The sequence below is a fragment of the Episyrphus balteatus genome, chromosome 4 (genome assembly GCF_945859705.1).
Source record: "Episyrphus balteatus chromosome 4, idEpiBalt1.1, whole genome shotgun sequence".
Classification (NCBI taxonomy): domain Eukaryota; kingdom Metazoa; phylum Arthropoda; class Insecta; order Diptera; family Syrphidae; genus Episyrphus; species Episyrphus balteatus.
This window is the reverse complement of record NC_079137.1, coordinates 68954750-68979538: the sequence shown is the minus strand read 5'-3', so window position 1 is coordinate 68979538 and position 24789 is coordinate 68954750. Positions and strand designations below refer to the sequence as shown.

General features: G+C 28.9%; 2 protein-coding genes across 2 annotated transcripts in view; both read right to left on the bottom strand.

Annotated features, from left to right (window-relative positions):
* Positions 1-240, bottom strand: part of LOC129919139 (translation initiation factor eIF-2B subunit epsilon-like) — an 80547-nt gene extending 80307 nt beyond the window's left edge. The window contains exon 1 of the mRNA XM_055999989.1: positions 221-240. The gene's annotated coding sequence lies outside the window, so the exon portion shown is untranslated. The remainder of the gene's footprint in view (positions 1-220) is intronic.
* Positions 1-24789, bottom strand: part of LOC129919135 (F-box/LRR-repeat protein 16) — an 85302-nt gene that overhangs the window by 5174 nt on the left and 55339 nt on the right. Inside the window, exon 5 of the mRNA XM_055999984.1 lies at positions 1447-1642. Coding sequence (XP_055855959.1) covers positions 1447-1642 — 196 coding nt within the window. The remainder of the gene's footprint in view (positions 1-1446; positions 1643-24789) is intronic.

Below are 24789 nucleotides of genomic sequence, written 5' to 3'. Positions count from 1 at the left end.
GTTGTGTTCATACAGAAATATCTGAAAATATTAACAAAAAAAAAAAAAGCGGAGAAAACGAGGTTTGAAAAAAACTCTCATAGAAAAAAATAATCAAAAATTTGTTTGACATGGTTGCATTGAAATGTTAATATCTCGAGATATACGCAATGCACTTTTCAGATAAAAATCTTAAATGGATCCTGATAAGATTGTTGAACAGATATGTATATAAAATTACCAAAGTTTTTTCGAAAAATTAGAAATAAAAATAAAAAAGTTTTCACATTTGATTTTTAAAAAATCGAAAAAAAATTCAATATGGCTACCTTCAAACGCTTATAGCACAAGAACGACGCAACTAATGTTAATGGTCATGGTCTTAAAATGTAGCTAAGAATATACAGATAATTTTTGGTTTTTTGTGAAAAAAAAATTTTTTGAATCCAACATGGATGCCATGGCCATATGAAAATTTTTGTTTGCATCCAACATGGATGTAATGGCCTTTCCACTTCGGAGTTAAAATAAAAAAAAACAAAAGCAACATTTTTGACAGACAGCTGCCAAAGTATATGTACAGTGGTGCCAAATGTTTGCATGGATTTTAAAAATCTCGATGTCGTTTTTTTGCACAAAATCTATATAGATAAACAAAAAAACACAGCTATTGACTCGGAGAAATATTTACTTAAAAAATATATTAATGGTTTAAGTTTTTCTAATACAAAAAAAAGGTTGCGTATACGCCACATTGACCAATAAATTGTATTTTGATTTGTCATCCTGTTGTTCAAATGGGCTCTATTTGTAATGAAGATTTACGCGTTGAATTCCTAAAGATGTAGTTGACCACTACCAATGCAAAACCCTTGATTTTTCCTCCTGAAACCGTTAAAGAGTTTAAAATTAGTGAAAAAACGGCGGAATAAAAAATCGATGAGTGCATGAGGTCTCTCCTAAACCCCCAAATAACCACTTCTAGGTCACTGGATAAGTTTGTCCAATTTTTATATTTTGTAGCACAGCGTAATTATTGTGGTAAAAAATGTATGTTTTTTTTTCTTATTCAGTTCTTATACCACTTGTTTAAAAAAAACTAAATTATCTTTCTCTCTCACTGTTTTTCAAACAATGTGTACTCTCATCCGCAGATTTCATTTTCATGAACCGTATACTTGGGTGAAAATTTTCTCCCATTATGCACTTATTTTATATTCATAGAAATGAAATTGAATTTTACATAAAAACCAATTAGAATGTATAATTCGAGCAACAAGACCAAACAAAAAAGGAAAAAAACACTTTGCATGCTTTGGCTTCTACACAGTTCAAACAATAAAGTCATTTTGATTCAATTTCATATTTCCGCTTCCATTGCTTCTTGTTTCGCGTTGCGTCGTGGCAGCAATTTTATCATCAACTTTATACTCATTCAATTTATTATAAGGATAGTACTAGACTTACCTATCTAGAGTTAGCTCCTCCAATTGATTTAAATCACAGGCAATATATTCTAGGGAAGAATCTGTTATTCTTGGACACCAGGATAGATCCAATGCACGAAGTTTTTGTAGATTCTCAGCAATCAATTCGACTCCATCGTCTGTTAGTTTACTGCAACCCGATAAACTCAATACGGTCAAATGTGGTAGAGAATGAACTGCAAATACAAGAAGAAAAAAAAAATTCAATTAATATAAAAGTAAAATAATATTTACACAGAGAGGATAAACCAATCTCATAGAGAAAAAAAAAATATATACACCTAAGTGCAAATATGTAATAAATTGTACAAACGAAGGTAATTCATATCATATTGATTTTATTTACCCACAAAAACGGGCCTATATCGCTAACTTATCCAGCTACCTAGATTTTGAAACCACATTCAATTTAAACCGCACAACATGTCTCTATGATGAATCTATATTTTATATGGTATTAATATATGTGACCATCTAAAACTGTATAATCTTGCTTTCAGGGATTTTATAGTGCAAAGAAAAAAAAATAGCGAAATAAAAAATCTGTGGTTGCATTTGAAGTTCTTTCTTGTGAAGATATTTTACCTATTTAGGCAGTTAAAGGGTGTTTCTTTTTTTTTCAAGTTTTATAAAATTTGCTTTAAAATAGAAAACAGGATTTCAAATATTACAACGCGAAAAAACATGCAGTGCGGAAGTTTTGTCATAAATTATTTTCTTTTTGGCCGATATTTTTTTATAATTGCATGCAAATATACAAAACTAAAAAGGTAGCCGCTACTTTCTGAGATCAACCTGGTGAGTCCTACTCATTAATTTAAAGCAGATGCTTAAAAGAATATTATTTTTTTCAACAGCGGGATACAAATACTCCTAACATTGCATTAAGGAGAAGAAAACGATACAAATTAAGTTCAGGGTCACTATGGTGTATACGTACTATTTTCATAAAAAATAGGATCAATAAAAAATTTTAAATCTCTTACTGTTAGATGGTCTTTTTCTTTCTATCATTTCAAACTTCTCTCGAGCAACTTTTAAACCATTTAAATGAAAATTTATACACAAGAATTTATATACAGGGTGTCCCAAAAGTAATGAATCAAACGAAATATGCATAGGCCAACTTAAAGTCTCACAGAATTTGGTAACTTGTTCATCCTAAATCTTTACGGTTTTCGATTTAATGCAGTTCTTGTGAAATTTCGAAAAATCCCTACTTGGCAAAAGTATTTTGCTTCCTACGCCCAATATTAATTTTTGTTTTTCACAATTCTTTCACTAAAACATTGCCAAATATTTAGGAACAATTATTTGATCAAAATATTTTTTATTTCATACGCCATTTCACTGGAAATTAATTAACAATTCCAAGTTTTATAATAACTCAATTTCTAACTTTTATTTCGGAGCAACACCGCAAAAAAATATGTATGGTGTGGTAATGGTTTATTATTTTAAACTTGCCCTGTTATTGTAGTTTTCAAAAAGGTATAAAAGTTTCCAAAGTTGCAGTTAGATAGAAAGATATTACAATTTGAATTCAACAAAACAGGGTTTTGTTTGAACCTAACCTTGAAATGGTTCAAAGACACTTTTCATAGCAAATTAAGTTAAGGTGGTTAAAAAAATATTAAAAATTATTTTTGACTAAAATTGTAACCTAAAATCAATGAAAAAAAAGTTAAAAAATTTATTGAATGTATGAATCCGGTACGTCAAAACTTTGTCATAATAAAATAAAGAGAGGTAAAATCCTTTAATAATATGCAATTTTAAATTTTTTTTGTCAAGAAACGACTTAAATGTACCCTTTGAAAAATTAGGACTTTTCCTTATTTTTGACTCTTTTAATTGAAAGCAAGTTTTTAAAATTCGATATAAACGTATTTTTTGGTTAGTTTTAGACTTTTAAAGTAAACAGATCTAAAAGGATTGATTTAACATAAACTAAGTATGACAAACAAAAAAATTTATTTGCATCCTTATGGCATTGTGTGCAATTTTGTGTATGTGTATTTTCATAAATACGGATCGACAGCCATTAGACTTGGTCTATTGCATAGACAAACATTTAATACGAATTTTTTCACTATTTTGAATGGCCTAAAATAACATTTTATGTCAAATCAACGACCAACAAAAAGTTTCTCTTGACAAACGAGAAAAAACCCAAATGAGTTTTAATCAAAATTGTTTGGCAAAGTGTGAGTATTGATTGCACTGTACTGATTTTTTGAGATACCTCGGTGTGCGAAAAAGCGCGAAATTTTTGGACTATTTTCAGTTTTAAGCATTCAAAATGTGAATGGTGCATATTATGGAAAATGTTTAAAAAAATCAGTTAAAGATAATAAATTTGTAGGTCCAAAACTTCTTAAAATATCACTCCAAAAAAATTTTACCACAAAGTAGATTTGGAAAAATTGTATGGAATTTGGGCCAAAGGCTTACAGATAGGTATGAGACTGGTGTTAAATCAAACCTGAGGACTTCTCCATTTAAATTCAATAATGAAATAATATAATGTAAAAAATAACAGTTTTTTTTTCTATCGAGTGTTGCTGACAACATTGTTTGAGAGGTAATAAAAGTACCTTCCATTCGATACCAAATAATCAATAAAGGTCTTATGCTTCTCCTGGAAAATGCATTCTTAATATGAAGCTAACACGGCAATATCTCTATAACCACTCACATGATTTCAAAAAAATTAAAAATTTTTTAATAATCCAAAAGAATTTTTTTTGAAAATTATTCTTAATTTTTGTATTGAAATGAAAGACTAAATAGTCAAAATTGTAAATAAGTGCATTAAATATTGTGTTCATAATGTAAGACGAAATTTTTGCAATTTTTGTTGACTATTTGCTCTTTTATAAGCTATTATTAACAATTATATTAAAGCTAATTTAAACTCGATGAATTTTATGAGAAACTTATTTTAATCTGTAATCGAAGGTGAATGCATTTAAAAACATCTAATTTTTTTTAAACAAATTATCCATTAACCATTGGCGGACATTTCAACCATTTTTTTTTTGTGTGTTTACAGGAGTAAAAGGCAACCACTAAGTCACCTAGACTGACACGACTTCTCAGAATATGAAAACTTTTTTAAAAATTACGGAATGACGAAATTACTGAGTTTTAATCACTATTACATGAGCAAAACAAATTCTCTTGAGTTTATTTGAGCATTTTATTAATAAATATCGTTTAAATTTTAGATTAATTTAAAAAAATTAAAAATTAAAAAAAAAGTTAAATTTTGAAACATACCATTTTTGAGACTTTTCCATATTTTGAAAATTTTTAATTTTTGTTTTGTCAATCTAAAATTTCAATGCTAGCGCTTTTTTTCTTTAAAATTTCGTAAAATACAGCTAGATTTACTTGAATTTTTTTTAAATTATGATTTCAAATTTGGAATTAGATACTTACATAAATACAAGACAAATCTATTTATTGATTGTTTTTATCAGAGGAAGATGTTAACCACCTGCGTCATCCTTAAAACCTTGGAAGCCTTCACACAGATATGTATATACATATACATATGTAGCTAAGTTTTTGTATAAAATAAAATCATTAGGCTAATATCGTAATAATGGGTGAGTCTAGTCTGCCATAACAACACCTTAGACTTTCCCTAAACCAAAGTCACACGTCTACATGCATTTAGACCTAATAGCAGACATCATTAGGCGCGAAAATCGATGATATCTGAAATTAAAGCATAAATTGATGCCAATATACCTGGGTGTTTCATTGGGTTTGATGCCAATAGTGGTGAGAAGGAGTATAATGATGGTATTGATGATGGTGATAGAGGAACAAAATACAAAAAAAAAAAAAAAAATAGGTCTAACCGATTGAGTTTCTGAGGTTTTTTTTTCTCCTCTGTATTTTTATCTTTCTCCTTTTTAACCACACAAAGATTGTGTCACTATTTAATGACACACATTATATGTCTTGAGTCTGCAGAAAATATTTGAATTTCTGTCCACGTATTCCAGATATAGGATGACAGCATACAAATAACTGCAACAAATTAAAGTCCTAGAGAAATGTTTTTTTATTCACATACATAATATGAAATATAACACGTATATAGTTTGTGTTGGAAGATAGGGAGTGTGTATGACTATGAGAAGTAGGATAGAGGGTTTTTACGTATTTACGGAAAGGAAATAAAAGGACATTCGCAGTAGGGTTAGTGTTTCCTTTTGTATTTAGTTTGTAGGGGTCTTTTATTTGATTTGAAAATATTTTTCTTTTGAATAGAAAGCGTTTGAAAATTGTATTTGAATTATAAATTTAGTACTGAACTTTTATTAAAATAAAATAAAAGGGTGAGATTTCCAATTGGTTTTAGTCTTTCTGAATGAACTTTGGTGGAAGAAAAAACAATATGTATTTAAAATGACCTTACAACTGCCTCAAAAACTTAACTATGTTTAAGGAAACCTTTACATGTGACAAAAATTTTGATAGTGGATTTTAAATTGACTATTTCCAAAGCCGAACCAACTTGCCAAAAAGTTCCCGACATAACAGTCAAAAAAGTTAATCTGGTACCGGAAACTATAAAAAGTATTTTATTCAGAAGAGATATCCTCTGAGTTTTGAAAAAAAAAAAAACAACAAAAATAAAGATATCGGGTCTAGGTTTATGATCTTCATCTCCAAAATCCTAATCAAAGTGTTCTTTTTCAAAAGTAGTGTACACCAGGGAACCGTCTTGAGTTCTTTATTCTTTGTTGCATTACTTTATTTTCTGTTTATAGGCGATAACAATCACAAATAATGGCCTTATTTCTGGCAATGTGCAATAGATTTTCAGAAAAATGAGTGCCACGTTAGCACAAAGAGGACACGATGTTCAAAATGCATAGAGTACCTACGCAAAATAGATTTAAAAACTCCTTGAACAATAAGGAAATGAGATACCAGTATATTGTTTTAAAGATTATCATAATTTCATTCTGATAATTCAGAACATACAAATTTGTAATCAGTACATATACGTTTTTTATTAGCATATTAAAATTTGAGCTCAGAACATGAAAGTCTGTTCTCAGGCAATAAAGGCTGTACTCTAAATACATACTATTTAGTATCGAGTGACTTAGAATCTTTTACACTCTACATACATTAAGCCTGTGTGTACATTAAAGGTTTAGTACATATTGGTGCATTGAGTATATACCATTTGTCTTCAGTGTGCATTTTTCTTATAACTATGCACTGAATTCATATCTATATTTTTAACACGTTTAACTACAGGGTATAAATAAGTGTATGAACATGCACTGAAACCGATGTTGAAATGTTTTATGTACTCATTGTATTTAGTAAAATCTATATAATCACAGGTTATTACAAGTTGTGTCTTTTTGAGTTGCAGAAAATACTAGCTTGTGAGTACTTTCCGAAAATAACCCGTCAGATTCAGCTAGTTGTTATGTTCATAAGAATTTCTGTACTGAACTTATATCGTTCTTTTCTCAACATACAAAATAACGTGAACAAATATTTCAAGTTCCCAACGATTCCAAAAACTTTCCTTAGCGAAGCATCCGTCACATTCAGCTCAGTGTGCGTGGTGAACCTAAGAACATTAATTCATAAGAGTTCCTGTAATGAGTACTGTACCTGTATACTGTACAAATTGTAAGCCTTGCGTCTGATCTTAGAGGAATCCAATTGGACCATTCCTCGAAAAATCTGTAGAAATATTTCAAGAATATTCAATCACAAAGTTAAATGCAAGCTTCAATTTAAGAGCGTACATTTTAACGAACATAATGTTCTAACCATTGCACCAACTACATTATGCACATTTGCAGTTTACGACAGTATTTAAATGTACCTGCAGATAAAAGGTATCTATAACTGTGCAAGTATATGCGACATCTATCTAATCGTGTATGTTATTCTTATTTATTATTGCAACGAAAGAAAAACACACAATATTATATACTTCTACCTTCACCAGCAATACAAAATTAGGTCAAAGCAGGATTCTCTATGGTAGCTTGGAGTCGGTATAAAGCCCGCGCTCTCAACATTGTTTATGTTTATTTTTAGTGCGCTGCTCCTTCACATTAGCCGGGCCCAAGTTGTAGTAGAAAATATTTCTCTTTTTTTTTCATTTTGTATGCTATTCCTGTCGTGTGTCGCGTTGCAGTCAGTTAATGTGGAATACCGCAGGCCAATATGTGCTTTAAATGTTACAAAACTGACAGAAAATGAGGTTATGTTTGGAGAAGACATAAAGGGCATTTGTACAAAACTACATATATCCATGAATCTTCTACTTTCTTTTGAAAAAAAAAATGTAAAAATCCCTCAGGAGATGTATAATGTTGACTCTATCATTCCAGTTTTATTTACTTATATTCCCTAAGTCGAAAAGAAACAGAAGTTTTTGAGTTCTTTTTCAGTACATTCTGGGACTTTATTTTAAATTGTACGTTTTTGAGTTTAATTTAAAAGAAACAAATGGAAAGAGTTAGGAAATAATTTACAATATGTAATTCTTTTAATTCATTTGACACCCTTTCGCAGCAAAAACCACAATTTAAAAGTTTAAACAATAAACAAATTTACACAATCCTAGGACAGAGCGAGGTAAAGACCCCTTCCATTGGACTTGTTTCGAATTCATATACGTCTAGGATTACATTATACACTTCGTCATTGGCCACATATCTACGATTCTCAAAGACTTCAGTATCTAACTGTTTCCTTGTAATTCTCATTTGCATTTCCATCAAGTTAAAAGAAATCGTTCAATGTGTAAACTATCGCAATTTTATAACGACAATATTGGTGGCTTCAGCGCGTAGCGACGGCGACAACGGCGTTAGGCGTCATCGGCGCGCAATGATAAACCGCAAAAGAGTCGCATATTGCAAAGTAAAAATAATAACAACAACCTTAGAGCAAAAAAAAAATATAGATACATTAGAGATCCGTGAACACAGAGTATAAACCAATTTTCAAACCAATAGACATATTGAATGTCATTTATTAGCTGAATTCTGGGTAAATATTAATCAGATGATTAATTAGATCACTAGTCATTTATCAAGCTGACTCCGATCGGCGAAGTTATAACAATGCGAGTTTTTAAAATTTTATTTTATAGTTGTTTTCTTGCAATCCTTTGGAATTATTTTATTTAAATTTTGTTCAGAAAAATGTATAGTGATTTGTTTATATAGTACAAAAAAAAATAGTAACAAAATGTGAATATTTAAAATCCTGTCGCAGTTTCATTTTGTGACCGACACTAACGGGTAAAATTATTTATTTTGAATATCATTTTTGAAAGTTTACTCGTTTTTGCGATCACAATCTATGAAACTGAGATGAAATACAACAAATATGCTAAATAAGTTTAACAAAAGTGATTTTATTCAAGTGTTTTATGTGAAGGATTTTGATTTATGGTAATGATTTAGTTTAACAAAATGGACTTTCAAACAGATTGTTTGTGATATTTTTCATTTGTTTTGATTGTAATTTTTTTAAATGAAGTTACAAAAAAAAACTTTTTTTAAACGAATTTAAAATAAAAAACATGTAAAAATATTATTAAAAAGTTTTGTTATTTATTTCAATAAGGATAGAATCTCAGTCAGCAGAAATGGAACGGTAAATGTGGCAATAATTGACTTGCAACATCACTGATTGATCTTTGAAACTATCACTAAGCCGAATGGCTTTTTTTTTTTTTATATACGGTTACAAGGATGATTAATGGTTGGAAACCAAAATACTGAAAAGTGTTTTTGTTTAGTTAGATTGCTAATATCAGTCAGTAAAAACATTTTAGTCATGGTAGCTAAAGATCGCAAGCTATAATACCACAATTTGAAGCTATAAAAAAGTGTTTTATCACAGTAGTTTTTGTGTCGATAACACGTTCAGCCGTTAAATTTTAGTTATAATGGAGGTTATAGAAAAGTCCGTTTTTGTGCAGTGTTACGGTTGCTTTCAAAAGATCGACTATTCTTGGTCAGCTTTCAGCTCTAAATACGTTTAAACTAAGGATTTGTCATTGAAATTAAGAAAAAGTTGAGTAATCAGCGTTCAAAGTTTTTTCCTTCCTCCACAAATAGTCTTCTTTTCGTCTTTTTACTTGCGATATAGGTACTATAGGGCAAGTTTAGGATTCGTAAAAAAAATCGAACTCGAGATAACAATTTTACATGACATTACGATGATGGAGAATGCCAAAAAAGTGGGTCCGGCAATTCTGTCTGTCTGTCCGTCTGTCTGTCTGTCTGTCTGTCTGTTAATTTTTTTCAAAAACGGCTCTAACGATTTTGATTAAAATTTTTGAGTGTAGTATTACACATAAGAGCCAACTTTCGAAATAAAAAAAATATTTTTTTTACCTTTATTAACGGTACCTGTCATAGAACGGTTTTTTTTATTTATGAATATCTCGTTCAAGACCACCCCGATTTCAACGAAAATTTTTATACAAAAGCGTTTAGGTGAAGGTGATATTAAAATTTTAGAAAGTTTTCAAAAAACTCATTTTTGGATTTTTAAAAAAATATTTCAAAATTTTTTTTTGAAAAATCAATTTTTTGAAAACGGGTTTATGAAAAATTTTGAAATTTCGTTTTTATGATTTATTTAGTATTTTTTTTTAATTGTTCATTAAAAGTGGTGAAAAAGTTCGACTTAGAGGGAAATTCGACTTAGAGGGAGTCCACTGTACTTTGAAGTTTAAAAAGTGATTATTATATTATATTATATTATATTTTTTCTTTGATTTTAAATTTTGAGTATGACTGTTTTTTTTTTTTTAATCTAAAGTTCTACCGATTAAATTAGTTAATTTGTTTTTGTGAAACGTAAATGATCACTAGATCGGCCTTATCACGAATTCGTGTCGTATCGGAAATTTTTTACGACTTAAAAAAAAGACAATCACAAAATCCGGTGACGATTTGTATGAAACTTTGCATTACGAACGGATTCCGTGATTGTTTTTACGGGAATCGTACAAAATGTACGATACGATATAATAAGGCCACTTATAACCTTTCGAATAAAGATTTTGTTGAAATCGTACCTACACGTCGTTTTTGAGAACGTCAGAAATAAAAAAAAAACTCTATATACCGTTACTAATTATTTTAGGAAACAATAAAATATAGGAAGATATACTTTTTCACGTATGATTTTTAACAAAACTATGTATTAACCATTCTTTAAAAAATTTAACTTTTTAACTTTTTTAATACCGTGTTCCTTATTTTTTGTTTATATGGAGCTAAAACCGCTAAAACTTTACATACATCTTTTTTAATAAATTTGATCTTCAAATGAAGTATGTCATTTAATTTCTTATATGACACAGAAATTTTAGACCCTTTTTTAAAAATAATGTTTTATATGCATAGGTAAGAAATTTCAAAACTATTTAAAAAAAAATTTGGTATGTCATTAAAAACGAAATATTTATCAACACATTAAAACAAAGTTTCAATAAAATGCATTCATTTGTATTCAAATAATTTCAAAACCAAAATTTTGACCTTTTTATTAAAGAAATACATCCAAAAAATATTTCTTTTTTTAATTTTTTCTTTTGAATTTTTTTTCTTAATTTTAACATTAGAATTATTAAAATTTTTTTTGAATTTTCAATAGGAGAAAATCAGACAGTAGGAAAATGGCAGGTTCCGTTAATAACGCTGCAAAAAAAATTTCAAAAGTACGACCACATTTGCCACATTACACAGACAGACAGAATTACGAGACCCACATTTTTCGCATTCTCTATCTTCGGAATGTCATGTCTGATTCGAAATGTCATATCTGATGCATTTTTTTAAAACTATGTGTCATTTCTAATTCTAACAAGATTTGATCAATTTTTCTAAAAAAAAGTTCTCAGCTCCGTGTAAAAAATTACCAATTTAAATCAATTTGCATAATCTAGGCTAAATCTCTCTAATATAATTTTATTTTAAGTGAGTAAGTGAACACAAAAAGACATCGCACTCCCAATTTGACCTTACCACTGTTCTAATTCACAATGTTCAAAACTAGACAAAATTGTGTCAGTGACATCTATAAACGACTAATGAACCTATAAGCATGTTTATTGATAAAATTGCTGTCAATCTTGTAATCTAATTTGTATATTTTATGACCATTATCACAAAGGTCCTTGAAGTACTTAATAAACTTTCAGAGTCCCATGACTATGATCCTTCTTAACAACCAGTTTGACAGTTTTTGTTACAAAGAAAAAGTTAAAAACTGTCAAAAAGAGATTTTTTTTACAGACATTTTCTATTTAAATTAACGACAAATTTCATTTACCCTTAAGCTCAGAATTATACGATTACTTAATTATAATTTTTTTTTCAGTTTTCAGGATTTTAAATTTTCGTTTCCATATTCCTCTGCAAAAATAACTTATGCTTTTGATGTGAAAGCAGGCACATATTTCTTAAAAGTTAACTTAATTGATGGAAGAAAAAAGTTAGATTTTAAATTGTTCTTCTTTCTCTTTTCCATCATTAATTTATTGTTTTGTAACTTTTTGAAGCTGTCTTCATAGTCTGGAAAATAGAGTTGATAATGATTGTGTACTTAACTAACATCGTTTAATGGATAAATACAAATTAATATCAGGTTAAATTTAATTTAAATTTGAATTTCTTGTTAAGAAACAGTCAGTTGTTACTTGTCATACTTGGTAAATTTTATAAAAAAGTTTTAATATTGTATTGGTTAAGCATAAACTGAATGGTTCTTAGAACAACTTGCTCTAAAACATAACCTTTAAGACTATAAATTTCTGTTTTCGTATGACTATGTTTTCAATTTTTTTTTTTTTTCTACACAAGTCCTTGTATTTTAAATCTTTTCATTTGAATAGAAATTATGTGACACATAAAATAGATATCGTCGGTGAAACCAGAAAAGTGTGTAACTCCAAATTTTCTGAAAATTAGATTTGAATGCTATGTGTTAGACAAACCTAATATCTACCGTTCCTTAAACTCAGAATCCCCTTAAAGTTCATAGTTTGTATTTTATTAGCAAATTAGAAAATCAAAACTCATACAAATGCCTTCAAAACGATTTTGTTTTTTTGCTCTCCTATAAAATTTGCTAAAATGGAGTTACACACTTTTCTGGTTTCACCGACGATATGTAGAAGTTTTAAGCAGTATAATCTTGTTCAACTTTATGAAAAACATAATTTATTCACTGAGACAGGAATCATGATAAAATGGCGCCCAACATTTTAAATTATTCGTTCATTTTAAAACTCAAATATATTCTAAGTAATAAAATATATAATCCAGTAACATGAACGAAATATAGCTACACTCTAGTTCTTTACATATATGTACCTAATATCCATTTATTTGAAAGTTATTTAAATGGCTTTTGTGTTTTTTCTTCTCCAAATGGCCACGAAATAATCTTGAATTATTATTCCTTGTTAACTTTTGACTGGATAAGATGTTTTTATTTTTCGTTTTCTTTTGAAACTATTCCAGAAAAAAGTTCTCTCTTTGAAAATGGTTATGTTATTTTAAAAATGATGATAAAATCTAATATCAAAACATTCCCTATGTATACTACATATTTAGAAGAGAAAGGGATCTAATAGAGGATTTTTTTGCTCTTTTCATGGAGACAGAATGTCGGATCCTGAAGTTGTTTACTCATTTATTATCATTTGTTGAAAAAAAAATTCTCCATCAACTGAAATATTAATAGAGATAGTAGTTTGCTATGTTTTTCTATAATGCTTTGATAAATACAAATTAGAGTAAGAAATCTTACTTACAACTTTTGGTTTTGGTTGTCATTGTCAGCACGTTTCGTAAGTAAGTTTTCAAAAACGACTTTTATGTTAATGAAAGACATTTTCTATTTATCATTAAAAAGCTTTTTTCATCAACTTAGGGGTTTTGTATAAAATCTAAAAAAAAACTGTAAGTAGACAGAAATGTGAAAAAACGTTCTAACAAAAAACAGCAATCACACGCGTTAATCAAAAGTTTAAAGGGCACCAAATGCAATTTAATGAGACGTAATCACTACCGGACAAGCAAAATGCTTGTAAAAATATCTCATGTGTCAAATTGAGTGGTATATGAACAACAAAAATTACTTTGTTATGTTTTTAATCTATTTTGAATTTTTTTTTGAACAAAATTGTTAATTTTTGGGTTTTTGACGAATTTAATTTGAAAAATAGCCTATTTTTCAATCAAAAAAGTAACCGAAACAATTTTTGATTTTTGAAAAGTTTGGAATGCAGTTATTTAGATTGAAACCTTTTATTTAAGATTATGTTGAAAAACTACACCTACTATTGTTTAAGAAAATATTGAGAAAAATTGAGAAAAATTGAAAAAAAAAAAAAACAAAAAAAACATCGATTTTTCCGTAAATGGGGCAAAATACTTTTTGATGCCTAATGAGGGCAGTGACTTTTGACAAAAAAAAAAATATGGAAATTTTTATCAATATATTTCAATATATTTTAGTTGACATAGAATGGTTATACTTGCACCGTTGTTTTGAATGATATTTCTATATTTATGACAGTTTAAACACAAAGGGTCATATTCATAGTTGTTGCTTAACTTAAACTGGAGTTTAGCCAATGCAATTCAAGTGGGATAAACTCGAGTTTTTCTTAAAAGCAGCTTTAACAGTATCTATGAATACGCCCCAAAGTGATCAAAACCAAACAACTACGTTACTTTACTGCAAATTTCAGTTTAATTTGTAAAATCAAATAATTAAACTCTCTGGATATTAGTGATGGGAACTATCGAATGATTTGAACTATCGATAGTTAGTAACTGAATGATTTAAACTATCGAATAGTTCATTCATTCATTTATTCATTCGAATAAAAACTATCGAACGAACTATCGAATAAAAACTATCCTATAAAAAAACTATTCAACTGAAAAAACTATCGTTTAAGAAAACTATTTGAATGAAAAAAATATCGCTTAACAAAACTATATGAATGAAAAAACTATCGTATAAAAAAACTATTGGAATGAAAAAACTATCGAATGAAAATCTATTCGAATGAAAATAGTATCTAACTAAACTATTTGAATGAAAAAACTATCGTACAAAAAAAATCTATTCGAATGAGGAAACTATATTATAGAAAAACTGTACGAATGATAAAACTATCGAATAAGAATAATCTTCAAAAGAAAATACTATCAAATAAAAAGAACTATTTTAATGACAAAACTATCGTATAAAAAAACTATTCGAATGAAACTATTGAATGAAAAAACTATTCGAATGAAAATAGTAACTAAACTATCAAATAAAAAAACTATTCGAATGAAAATAGTAACTAAACTATCAAATGAAAAAACTATTCAAATGAAAATAGTAACTAAACTATCAAATGAAAAAACTATTCGAATGAAAATAGTAACTAAATGAATGAATTAATGAATAAATGAATGATTTAAAACTATAGAATGAATGAATATTTTACAACTATCGATAGTTTGATAGTTTTTATTCGATAGTTCCTATCACTATCTGATATTCCTATTTGAAACTATAGGAACAACGAAATCTCCTATGAAGTTAAATCACAGATAAATATTCTTAATAGATTATTTCATTGTGTTACCAAAAATCAGCTTTTAAAACTTTAAATTTTCTAAATATGCCACTGCGTTTCCAAGATACTCAATATAGTTTTTCTACTAATTTGTACTTTTTCTTCAAGAAAAATGAAATTTAACCATTCATCTGGCCAAAATGACAGTAATATTGGCGAGAAATATTTTTCCATAGATATCTAATTTTGAACTTCCAAAAACACTATTTTTGTATATTTGTACTTTTTCTTCAAGAAAAATGAAATTCAAACAAAGAGACAACTTTTTAGGCACTAAATAGTATTTTGGCCAAAATGACAGTAGGTAATATTGGCGAGAAATATTTTTCCATAGAAACCAAGTTATACTTTTCTAATGGCCTTTGACCTTTACAATTATAATCAAGCATTAGAAATGGATCTAACGTGCAAAATTTTTCAGATATCTCAGCGGTCGTTTGAACTCGAAATTACTAGAAGTTTCTTGCAATTCAGATTTTCTGATGCAGAAATGTTTCTTGGGGTCTCAAGTAAAGTTTATGTTTTTTTTTTAAATCCGTTATCTAGATATTCGCTTTTGGGAGCTTAATTAGTTAAAAAAAAAGTCTTACTTTTACGTACTGTCACTCACATGAAACATGACCCTTTTCAACCGCGTTTCAATAAAATTTGAAATCGTTTTTAAATATTTTGATATTCAATTCTTAGGCCGGTCGATTTTTCTTTTTTTTTTTCAAAAATTATTGGCACTGATCTATTTTGGCTTCGCCATAGCCAGGTCAAGAGTACAGGCAAACCACGGAGGGCCGTGTTGAATGTAACAGGTGATTAAAGTTTAGATTAAAGTTTTTATGCCAGCCAGGTGACACTTACATCTAACAAAAGAGTTAGGACAAACAACTTACAAGAAAATTAAAATCAAAGAATACGCACACAAGTTAGAGTCCTTTCGATATAAAAAAATTGACAAAGAAGCAATTTCATTTTTCTTACAACTTGAGCTTACTTCAACAACTCTCTATGACAGTGCTTTGGAGGCTTTATAAGTTTCTTATAAGAGACAAAATCCCTTGAAAAAGTCAAGGTGCGGGATTTTAACCAAGAACCTTTTTCATTACAGTTGATAGCTTAAGCACAAAGCAAGGCTTACTTAACGTTTTACATTTTTAGCATTGTTGGCCTTAATGATTTAAGACCACCAGGCTCCATAAACAAGCAACAGGATTTTTTCCTCTTGCTTTCAAGTTATCAACACTTTTGCAGTGCCAAAATTCAAATGCAGATATCAAAGAAATTTCGTTCACTTTAAAGTTCCTGATCCAAGGTTTTCCAAAAAAGATTATTCTATAAATTTAAAACTTTAAAGTTTCATAAAGAGTAGATCGGAAGTTCATAGAATTCCTTTCAAACTTTTACCTACTTTAAATACTTTTTTTTAAACATCCGTGTTAATTATTTTATCAGGCTATTTAAATTGAAAACAAAAAAGAAATTCTATTCCTCTGCAGGGAAAAACCTTCATTTTTCCAATTCCCCATCGGAAACTTTGCAAACTTTAAAACAAAAAAAAATTAAATATGACTTCCGGTCATAACGAATTCGTTTTCCATTTGACCATCGCGAATATCAAAACAATTGCATTTTATTATATACAAAATGAACCAAATAACTTGAGAGTTTTTAAGAAAAATGAACAAGCAAAAAAAAAAAAAAAATGAAAAAAAAACGTTAATATAAATTCCTTGAGCATTTATAACAGCAAACGATAAACGTCAACTTCAACCTTGTTCACCGAATAAACCAACGACGACGTTGACGATGAGGGAATAAAACTTTCAAAACTTTGTCCTAGTTTCAAAAAAAAAAAAAAAAAAATAAACAACAACGCAATTAAGTTAATAATATCACGGGGCACAGGAAACAAGTAAAATTTCGATATAAAATATTTTGTTGAGCCAAAATTACAACAATTTTGGGGATGAAATGAAAATCTACCACATATAGCGTTTTTCCAAAGCCTGTGGCAACGAACCATCATCATCGTCAACAAAAATTCTTCATACAAAAGCATTTTCGCTTGCAGCAAGGGAAAGTCTGGAAAAAGAAAATATACAACACACCAATAAGAGAGGAAAAGTCTAAAGGAAATAGGTTCACCAAGTCAGTGGGTTTTGGTGTAGTTTTTTTTGCTTCATTTTGTCGTTTCTGTCTTAAGGCAGGAATGTTTTATATATAAATTTATCCTCGCTACATCATGAACAAGAAAGTATAGAAGAACATTTTCCCACATGAATATTATGTAAGCTTAGTGTCTTGTATGTTTTCTTTTGGGTACTTTTTTTTTTTTTTCTTTTTTGAGCTTAAAGTTGCTCGTTAGCTGGGTAGAAAAATTTTCTTGGAGTTTATCCAAAGTTTCTAGGGCGAAACAATTTGGTGAGTAATTTTAAAACGTGTCGAGGGAGGCGGACAGGCGGGAAGGTTGGCTGGCGGGTGATAATATGGTAGAACTAAAAAAATAAATTTTCCAGTCCTAAGTTTATGTTCTTTGTAAGATTTCAGGTTGTAAGGTATGAACTTTAATATGGCTTTAATTTCATTTATGTTTTATATAAGGAATGATGCATAGCCTCATTGCAGGAATGGCTTAAAAAAAATAAATTTAACTCTGCATTGCGATCTGTGCCGGAGGTACTTTCTCTCCATATTTTTTTTTTTTTTTTTCAATAATTGCGGTAATTTTGCGACTTGGATGTTAAGCTGTTACATGTAACGTTGAACCCTGAATATTGGACACAATTTTCTTTTAAAGAAGTCTTACTTTACGTATTTTGAGTTCGAAAGTACACTGGTCTGCAAGGAAATCCTCCTTTAAATAAAACTATACTTTTCTAAAGGATTTTAGTATGCTGATTCCAAATCCGAAGTCAGAATTGACCTAGCACGTCACGTTAGAAAATCTCAAAAACCAATTTTTTTTTGCTGTTTTCGAAGAAATATTTTGGCATAATGTTATCTTTTTCAATTAAAATTGTTACGGTTTATAAAAGAACTTATTTTTTTCTTTCAAATTCAGTTTCAATCTTCTCAATATCTCTTTTCTTCTCCGAGATATCTTAATTTAAGTAAGTTTAGTGGACTTGGCATATTTTACCATAAAGAAACTGATCTCTAAAAATTAATATACATATCTTACTCCTTAGAACAAAAGGATAGTTTTCTAATGGACTTTAGTATGCTGATTTTTAATCCGAACTCAAAAAATTTCGGTCAGCTCTGGTGTTTTAGATATAGTAGTTTTTTGAGATTTTCTAAAAAAAACTTGATTTTATGATACATTAATGCGAATATCTCAAAATTCTGACGTGATAGAATTTTTTTGCCTTCGGATTCTAACTCAGCACATCAAAAACTATAAGAAAAGTTTTGTTTGTTTTTATTATGGTTTTTTTTACATATTTGACTTTTTAAATATAATGGGCGTTGATATTTTACAATTTCCTTAATTAAGGTGTTTTTGTTCATGTAGGATTTACTAAAAAGTGAAGGATTTCAATATTTCTGATTTTTTTTCAATCAGTATTTTAAAATATAAGTAAACATTAATGTAGAAGGACATATTTCATGTCAATCGATAGGTTATATTATGAGGAATAAGTCCTCCAAATTTGAGCCCAATGCGACAAATAATTTTAATTTTATACAAGATCAAATGAATCTAAAAGGGTGATTTTTTTAGAAACTACCCACATTTTTCAAAAATCATTTTTACCAAAATGGTACTTGATAGAATTTTTCTGAAACCAGATTTAGATTCAGGAAAGTCTAATCTTTCATAATATCAAAAAATTATTTGAAGGAGAAAAAAAAGTTAAATTTTGCAGACCAGTGGTATATAAGGACTCCAGATATGAGAATATTTTCACAGAAAAAGTTGTAATTATTTACTTAGTGAAACTTATGTACGCTTAATAAAAAGAAATCATGATACCGATACTGAAAATGTAGCGAAATGCTACAGTACTAGATTCTCTGTTGATAACTTAAATTAGATAAGTTGCATCATGATTAGTTTCTAAGTTTGGAAAGACTTGTAAACACCGTGTTTTGTATGCAACTGATGCGGGTCAGTAGTGCCTTTGGTGCTTTTAACGTCAAACATCAATTGCATAACCATTTCTTCAGGAAAAGCATCAATTTTGGTTCACTGAAGCACATTAGTAGGAGAAAGACGAAAAACCTGCCAACTTTTTTTCATTCAAAATGGCGACTTGAAACGCTAGTAAATTTTAGTTAACAGTATAAGCTTAAAATTTAGCTAAAAAGATTTAAAAAAGGTGTTCGGTCTTGGTTTCAGATGCAACTGTTCATATTCAATAAAAAAAATTCAAACATTTTTAAAACAAAGTCCTAAAAGTGCAAAATTAATCAATTTCTTGGATTCTTGAATATTTTGGCCTTATAATGTTTCCAACTATGTTTTAAAGTTAAGATTATAAAACATGAAATATTAAAAATTACAATGTTAAATAAAACCAAATAATATTTTTTACCTTGAAGCAAAATATAATATTCTAAATTCGAATTAAAATTGGATAAAATGCACGACTGAGTCGCACGTACTTGCTCTTATAGTTAGAGTTGCTTAGAATGTTTAAGCTTTTTATAAAATATCTTAATCTTATAATAAGAAATCTTAAAAAAAAATTGATTTTAAAATTACGAAAACACACTTTTCAATGGTTTCAATACCAAAATAAAGTAGGTATGCCATTTGATTTCTTACAAAACAAAAAATGTTTGGAATTTTTTTTAATGTCGTGTTTAAAAAAAAAAAATCATGTGTGCAATTCACACGAGGTAGAAGTGAAACCTTAAAAATTATTTTTTTTTGCAATAAATAAAAGAAAATAAAAAATAAAACAAAACACTTGTTCTTTTGTTCCACAATGTATTTAAATTTTTTAATTTATATATTTATTTTATAAATTAAACAGCCGACGCGTTTCGTCTGGTTAGGACATCTTCAGGGCACTCCTAACCAGACGAAACGCGTCGGCTGTTTAATTTATAAAATAAATATATAAATTAAAAAATTTAAATACATTGTGGAACAAAAGAACAAGTGTTTTGTTTTATTTTTTATTTTCTAAGATGCAAGTGTTCCATCAAGTGCCTTCCAAACGCTCAGTAGAGCAAATAAAAATAAATAAAAATCGAAGAATAAAGCCATACTTAAATTTTTATATTGCACAAAAAGTATAAAAATAACACTGGTCAACAAGGTTTTTGCCACAAGAACCAAAATATACTTTTCTAGTAGTTTTCGGGGTGCTGAATCCGAATCTGAAGTCAGAAAAATTTGATTGGCCTTCGTTTTTGAAATATTACCGTTAGAAAATGTCAAAAAACGTAATTTTGGCTGTTTTCGAGGTTATGTTTTTATGTGGAGTAATTAATTGTGAATAAATTTGTAACGGTGCCAATAAGAGCTAGTTTTATTCATTCAAAAAATGTTTAAATCTTTCCGATATCTCTTTTATTGCCCGAGATATTTAAAATTTAATTAGCGGTCTTTGATTCAGAAACAACACTGGCCAACCAAATTACACTTTTTTTGCCACAAGAATCAAAATATACTTTTCTGAAGGTTTTTGGGTTGCCGAACTCGAATCCACAATCAGAAAAATTCTATTAGCCTTCGTTCTTAAAATATTACCGTTATAAAGTGCAAAAAAAGGGTTTTTTTTATAACGGCTATATTTCAAGAACGGAGGCTAATAGAATTTTTCCGATTGCGGATTTGAGTTCAGCAACTCAAAAGCCTTCAGAAAAGTATATTTTGGTTCTTGTGGCAAAAATTCTGTGACCAGTGACTTAAACTTTAGATTAAGTTTAGTTTCTCTTTGACTTATTAAATGAAGCTAAAGATATCTCGAGCAATAAAAGAGATATGGGGAAAATTTAAACAGTTTTTGAAAGAAGAATATCTGTTCTTATAATAACCATTACAAATTTGTTTATAATGAATTACCCCACATAAAAACAGAACCTCGAAAACAGCCAAAATTACGTTTTTTGACATTTTTAACGGTAATATTTCAAAAACGAAGGCCAATCAAATTTTTCTGACTTCAGATTCGGATTCAGCACCCCAAAAACTACTAGAAAAGTATATTTGGGTTCTTGTGGCAAAAAAAAAGTTAAATTTTGTTGACCAGTGTAATTTATTGAAAACACTCATTTTCATCAAAAAAAGCAAAAAAACACGTAATTTTATCTTCTCACGCTATTAAATGAATTTTTTCCATAACAACCTATAAATTTATACCATCTGAAAGCTTTTCATATGACGTATCAATCTCATTTCATAGATGCCTACAAGAGAAGTTAGAATTTTTTAAAGTCAACCATGTCGAATTTCCAGACTGAGATTACGGTACTTCCTACACTGGTGGTTGGTCATCGGCAATAGATCTCCACAGGTGTTTTGAGGTATTTTTCAATTTTTTCAATTTAAGATTGTGTAACTTGTAGAGCACGTAACGTTATGTGTGATATATCAAATAAAAGGTTATGTTATCAGCATGTATCAAATTTGTATGTGCACTAGATCAAAAGATATAACGTGTGTAGGAAAAGAACATCTTTTTACCGTTATCTCAGAATTTTGAATATGAAATTAAATGAAATTTTGTACAATTATAATTTATTTAATTACCTATCTGCAGTACAAATTTCATTCATCTATGTAACTATTAAAACAAAAAAGTTATAACAAGTTAAAGTCGTGTCGCGTTTTCGTTTCATCTTGTTTCAAATCACTACGATACTTAAGAAGTTTTCACTTAAAAAAATAATTTTTAGTATAGGTATAAAAAAATTCCAAAATTTTTCCAAAAAATATTTAGTATGCCACTTTGAAGAAATTATTTTTCCACATATTGAAACCAAATATCAAGTGCCTTTTTTTGAATTTTTTCTTTATGTTTAAATCAAAGCTCCTAAAATTTTCGTGGAAAATCAGAAGCCAAGAATACGGTTAAAACTCATAACTAAAAAAATTGAAGAAAATCGTTCAAGTAGTTAAACCTGTGCATCAATTCGAATTCGAATTGAGAATATAAATTTTTATTAGAAAAGTATTTTCGTAACAAAATTTGCATTTCAGATTTTGTTTCGATCGCTACTGTATTGAAGAAAAATTGTAAGAGATTGTGTCAGGCCTCGAAAAACATTGAATTGTCATTTGATGGGACAAGTCATCATTCATATAGGCTGTGCAGCGATTAGTTGAGTTGAAACTAAACGAAAGGTTTTGGGTCATTCCTTAGTAAAACCATATCATTTATGACAGATTTTTTTTTACGTATTATTGAGTCAATCTTAAATAAGTAATCTCAAGAGTTTTCTAATTTATTTGTATAAAATAAGTCATTATTTTTATAATCTAAAATTATTAAACATAAAACTATTGAAGGAATTTTTTTTTTTTAAATTCATCTGAATTTATGTAACTTTTTAATACCAAATGTAACTCAATAAAAAGTATAGAACTTGTCAACAAACATACTCATATCTTCTATAAGCTCTATATAGATGAACATTGCATACACATCATCAAACCCTCCCTCAGTGTGTCATCTCTTAGGGGATTACATTTTCTAATTAATTTTCTTAAGGAGGATACCATTGAGTGCTCTGTTGATGCAATTCAAAACAAATACAAAACAGCTTATCGTAATTGACGTTGCAAACTATTTTGCCGCCGCCTCTTCAATTTTAGTGGTGATGTTGATGTATGGGATAAAATAATAATGTTCAACAACGTACAACAAAAACATCGAGTGCGAATGCGAGTGCCGGACTTGATTAACTCTGAGATCCATTAATGATAAATAGATGTCATTTACACACCTCAACATACATTGTCTTTAAAACAATTTTATACCCTCCTCATGTATAAATGAATTGATTTTTTTTTTCTAATTTTAAAAATAGAATCTTTCTTATTTTTTTTGGCGCAAAAAATAATTGCATTGTTCAATTTCAATTTTTTTTGCTTTTAAATTGAATTACATTTTACCTTAGGCCCAGGTGAGTTTTTTTTTTTTTGTGTCTCAGAGGAGAAAATGAAAAGATTTACTACACACTGGCACTCTGAGATATATTCTATTGTAAATACCGAAGACATACTCTTTGTTTGGCCATGGCAAAAAGACGAGGCTCATTCCCTGAACTCGATTTTGTAAACTGATAAAAAATGAATCAAAAATTGAATTCAACAAAAAAAAAAAAAAAAAGAGAAAGGAAGGGTGTTCTTGCCAAGATAATAGAATTAAATTTGAAGGACACACAATGTGTGTAAATGTGGATGCAATGAGTTTGAGCGAATGAAGAATATAAATTTAAAATATTGAGTGATTCTATAGAAAAATGGTAAAAGTTTAGATTGAAAGTATGTATATTGTAGTTTGATTCGATAAGAATGATTGAAAATGAATTCAACTTTATTGTAATTTTTTTTTCAATTTTTAATCAATATTTCAAGTTTCAACTACGAATAAAATGTCTTAAATTGATGGGCTGTTGTATATTATACTTTTGACATATTAACAATTACTTTTTTTTTAGAAAATTTATTAGAAACTGTCGATCTTCAAAAAATTCAAACTCATCATGGGACAAGTCATCATCATGAACAGCCCATGACAATTCAATGAAGGGATCATTTTCACCAAGAGAAACAATTAGGTAAAAAAACTAAAACCAAAAAACACTAAAAAGTGTTCTTTCTTTAAAGATTCAAATATGAAGAATGAACTCAAAATTAATTAATTCCAATCGAAACTTGTGTTAACATTTCTAATGATGAGTTGATTATGATGAATTGAACTATGTGCTCTAATTTGTTGAGATGGTATTTAAAAAATTTGTACACAGCAGTCAAAATGGGAAAACCTCTCCGGAAAGTGGTAAATAGCCCTTGAAGTTGGTAAATCGCAACCGAAGTCTGTAAATCGCTGCCTATAATTATATAACTCAATCGAAAGTGGTAAATTACAGTAGAAACTGGTTAATGCAAGCTGGAATTGCTAAGTTCTAAACGAAATCGGTAGATTATAGTCCAATCTGGTAAATCGCAAAACTGATAAATTTTATCCAAAAACGATTAATCACAGTTAAGCTTGCTGAATCGCAAACGAAATTGGTAACCCACAACCAAAGTAAATAAATCACACCCAGAACTAATAAATCGCAGCCGATAATGGTAAACCTCAGAAGGAAGTATAAAATCGCAGCTGAAATTGGTAAATCGCAGCCGAAAATAATGAATCGCAGCCGGAAATAATAAATCTCAAACGATTTTGGTTAATCATAGCTGAAACTGATAAATAGCAGCTAAAACTAGTGAACCAAAACAATGATGGTAAATCGCCAAAGCTGTTAGTCAGAACGGCAACAAGCAAATCGCAACCGAAATCGCAAATGAATCTAGTAAATCGCAACCAAAGTCACAGCCAAATTTGGTAAATAGCACATGCAACTGATAAATCCCAGCTGAAACTATTGAATCAAAACAGAAAGTGATAAATAACAACCAATATACCAAATCGCAACCGAAATCGTAGCTGAAACTATTACATCAAAATCAGATAGGTCACTGCCGAAACT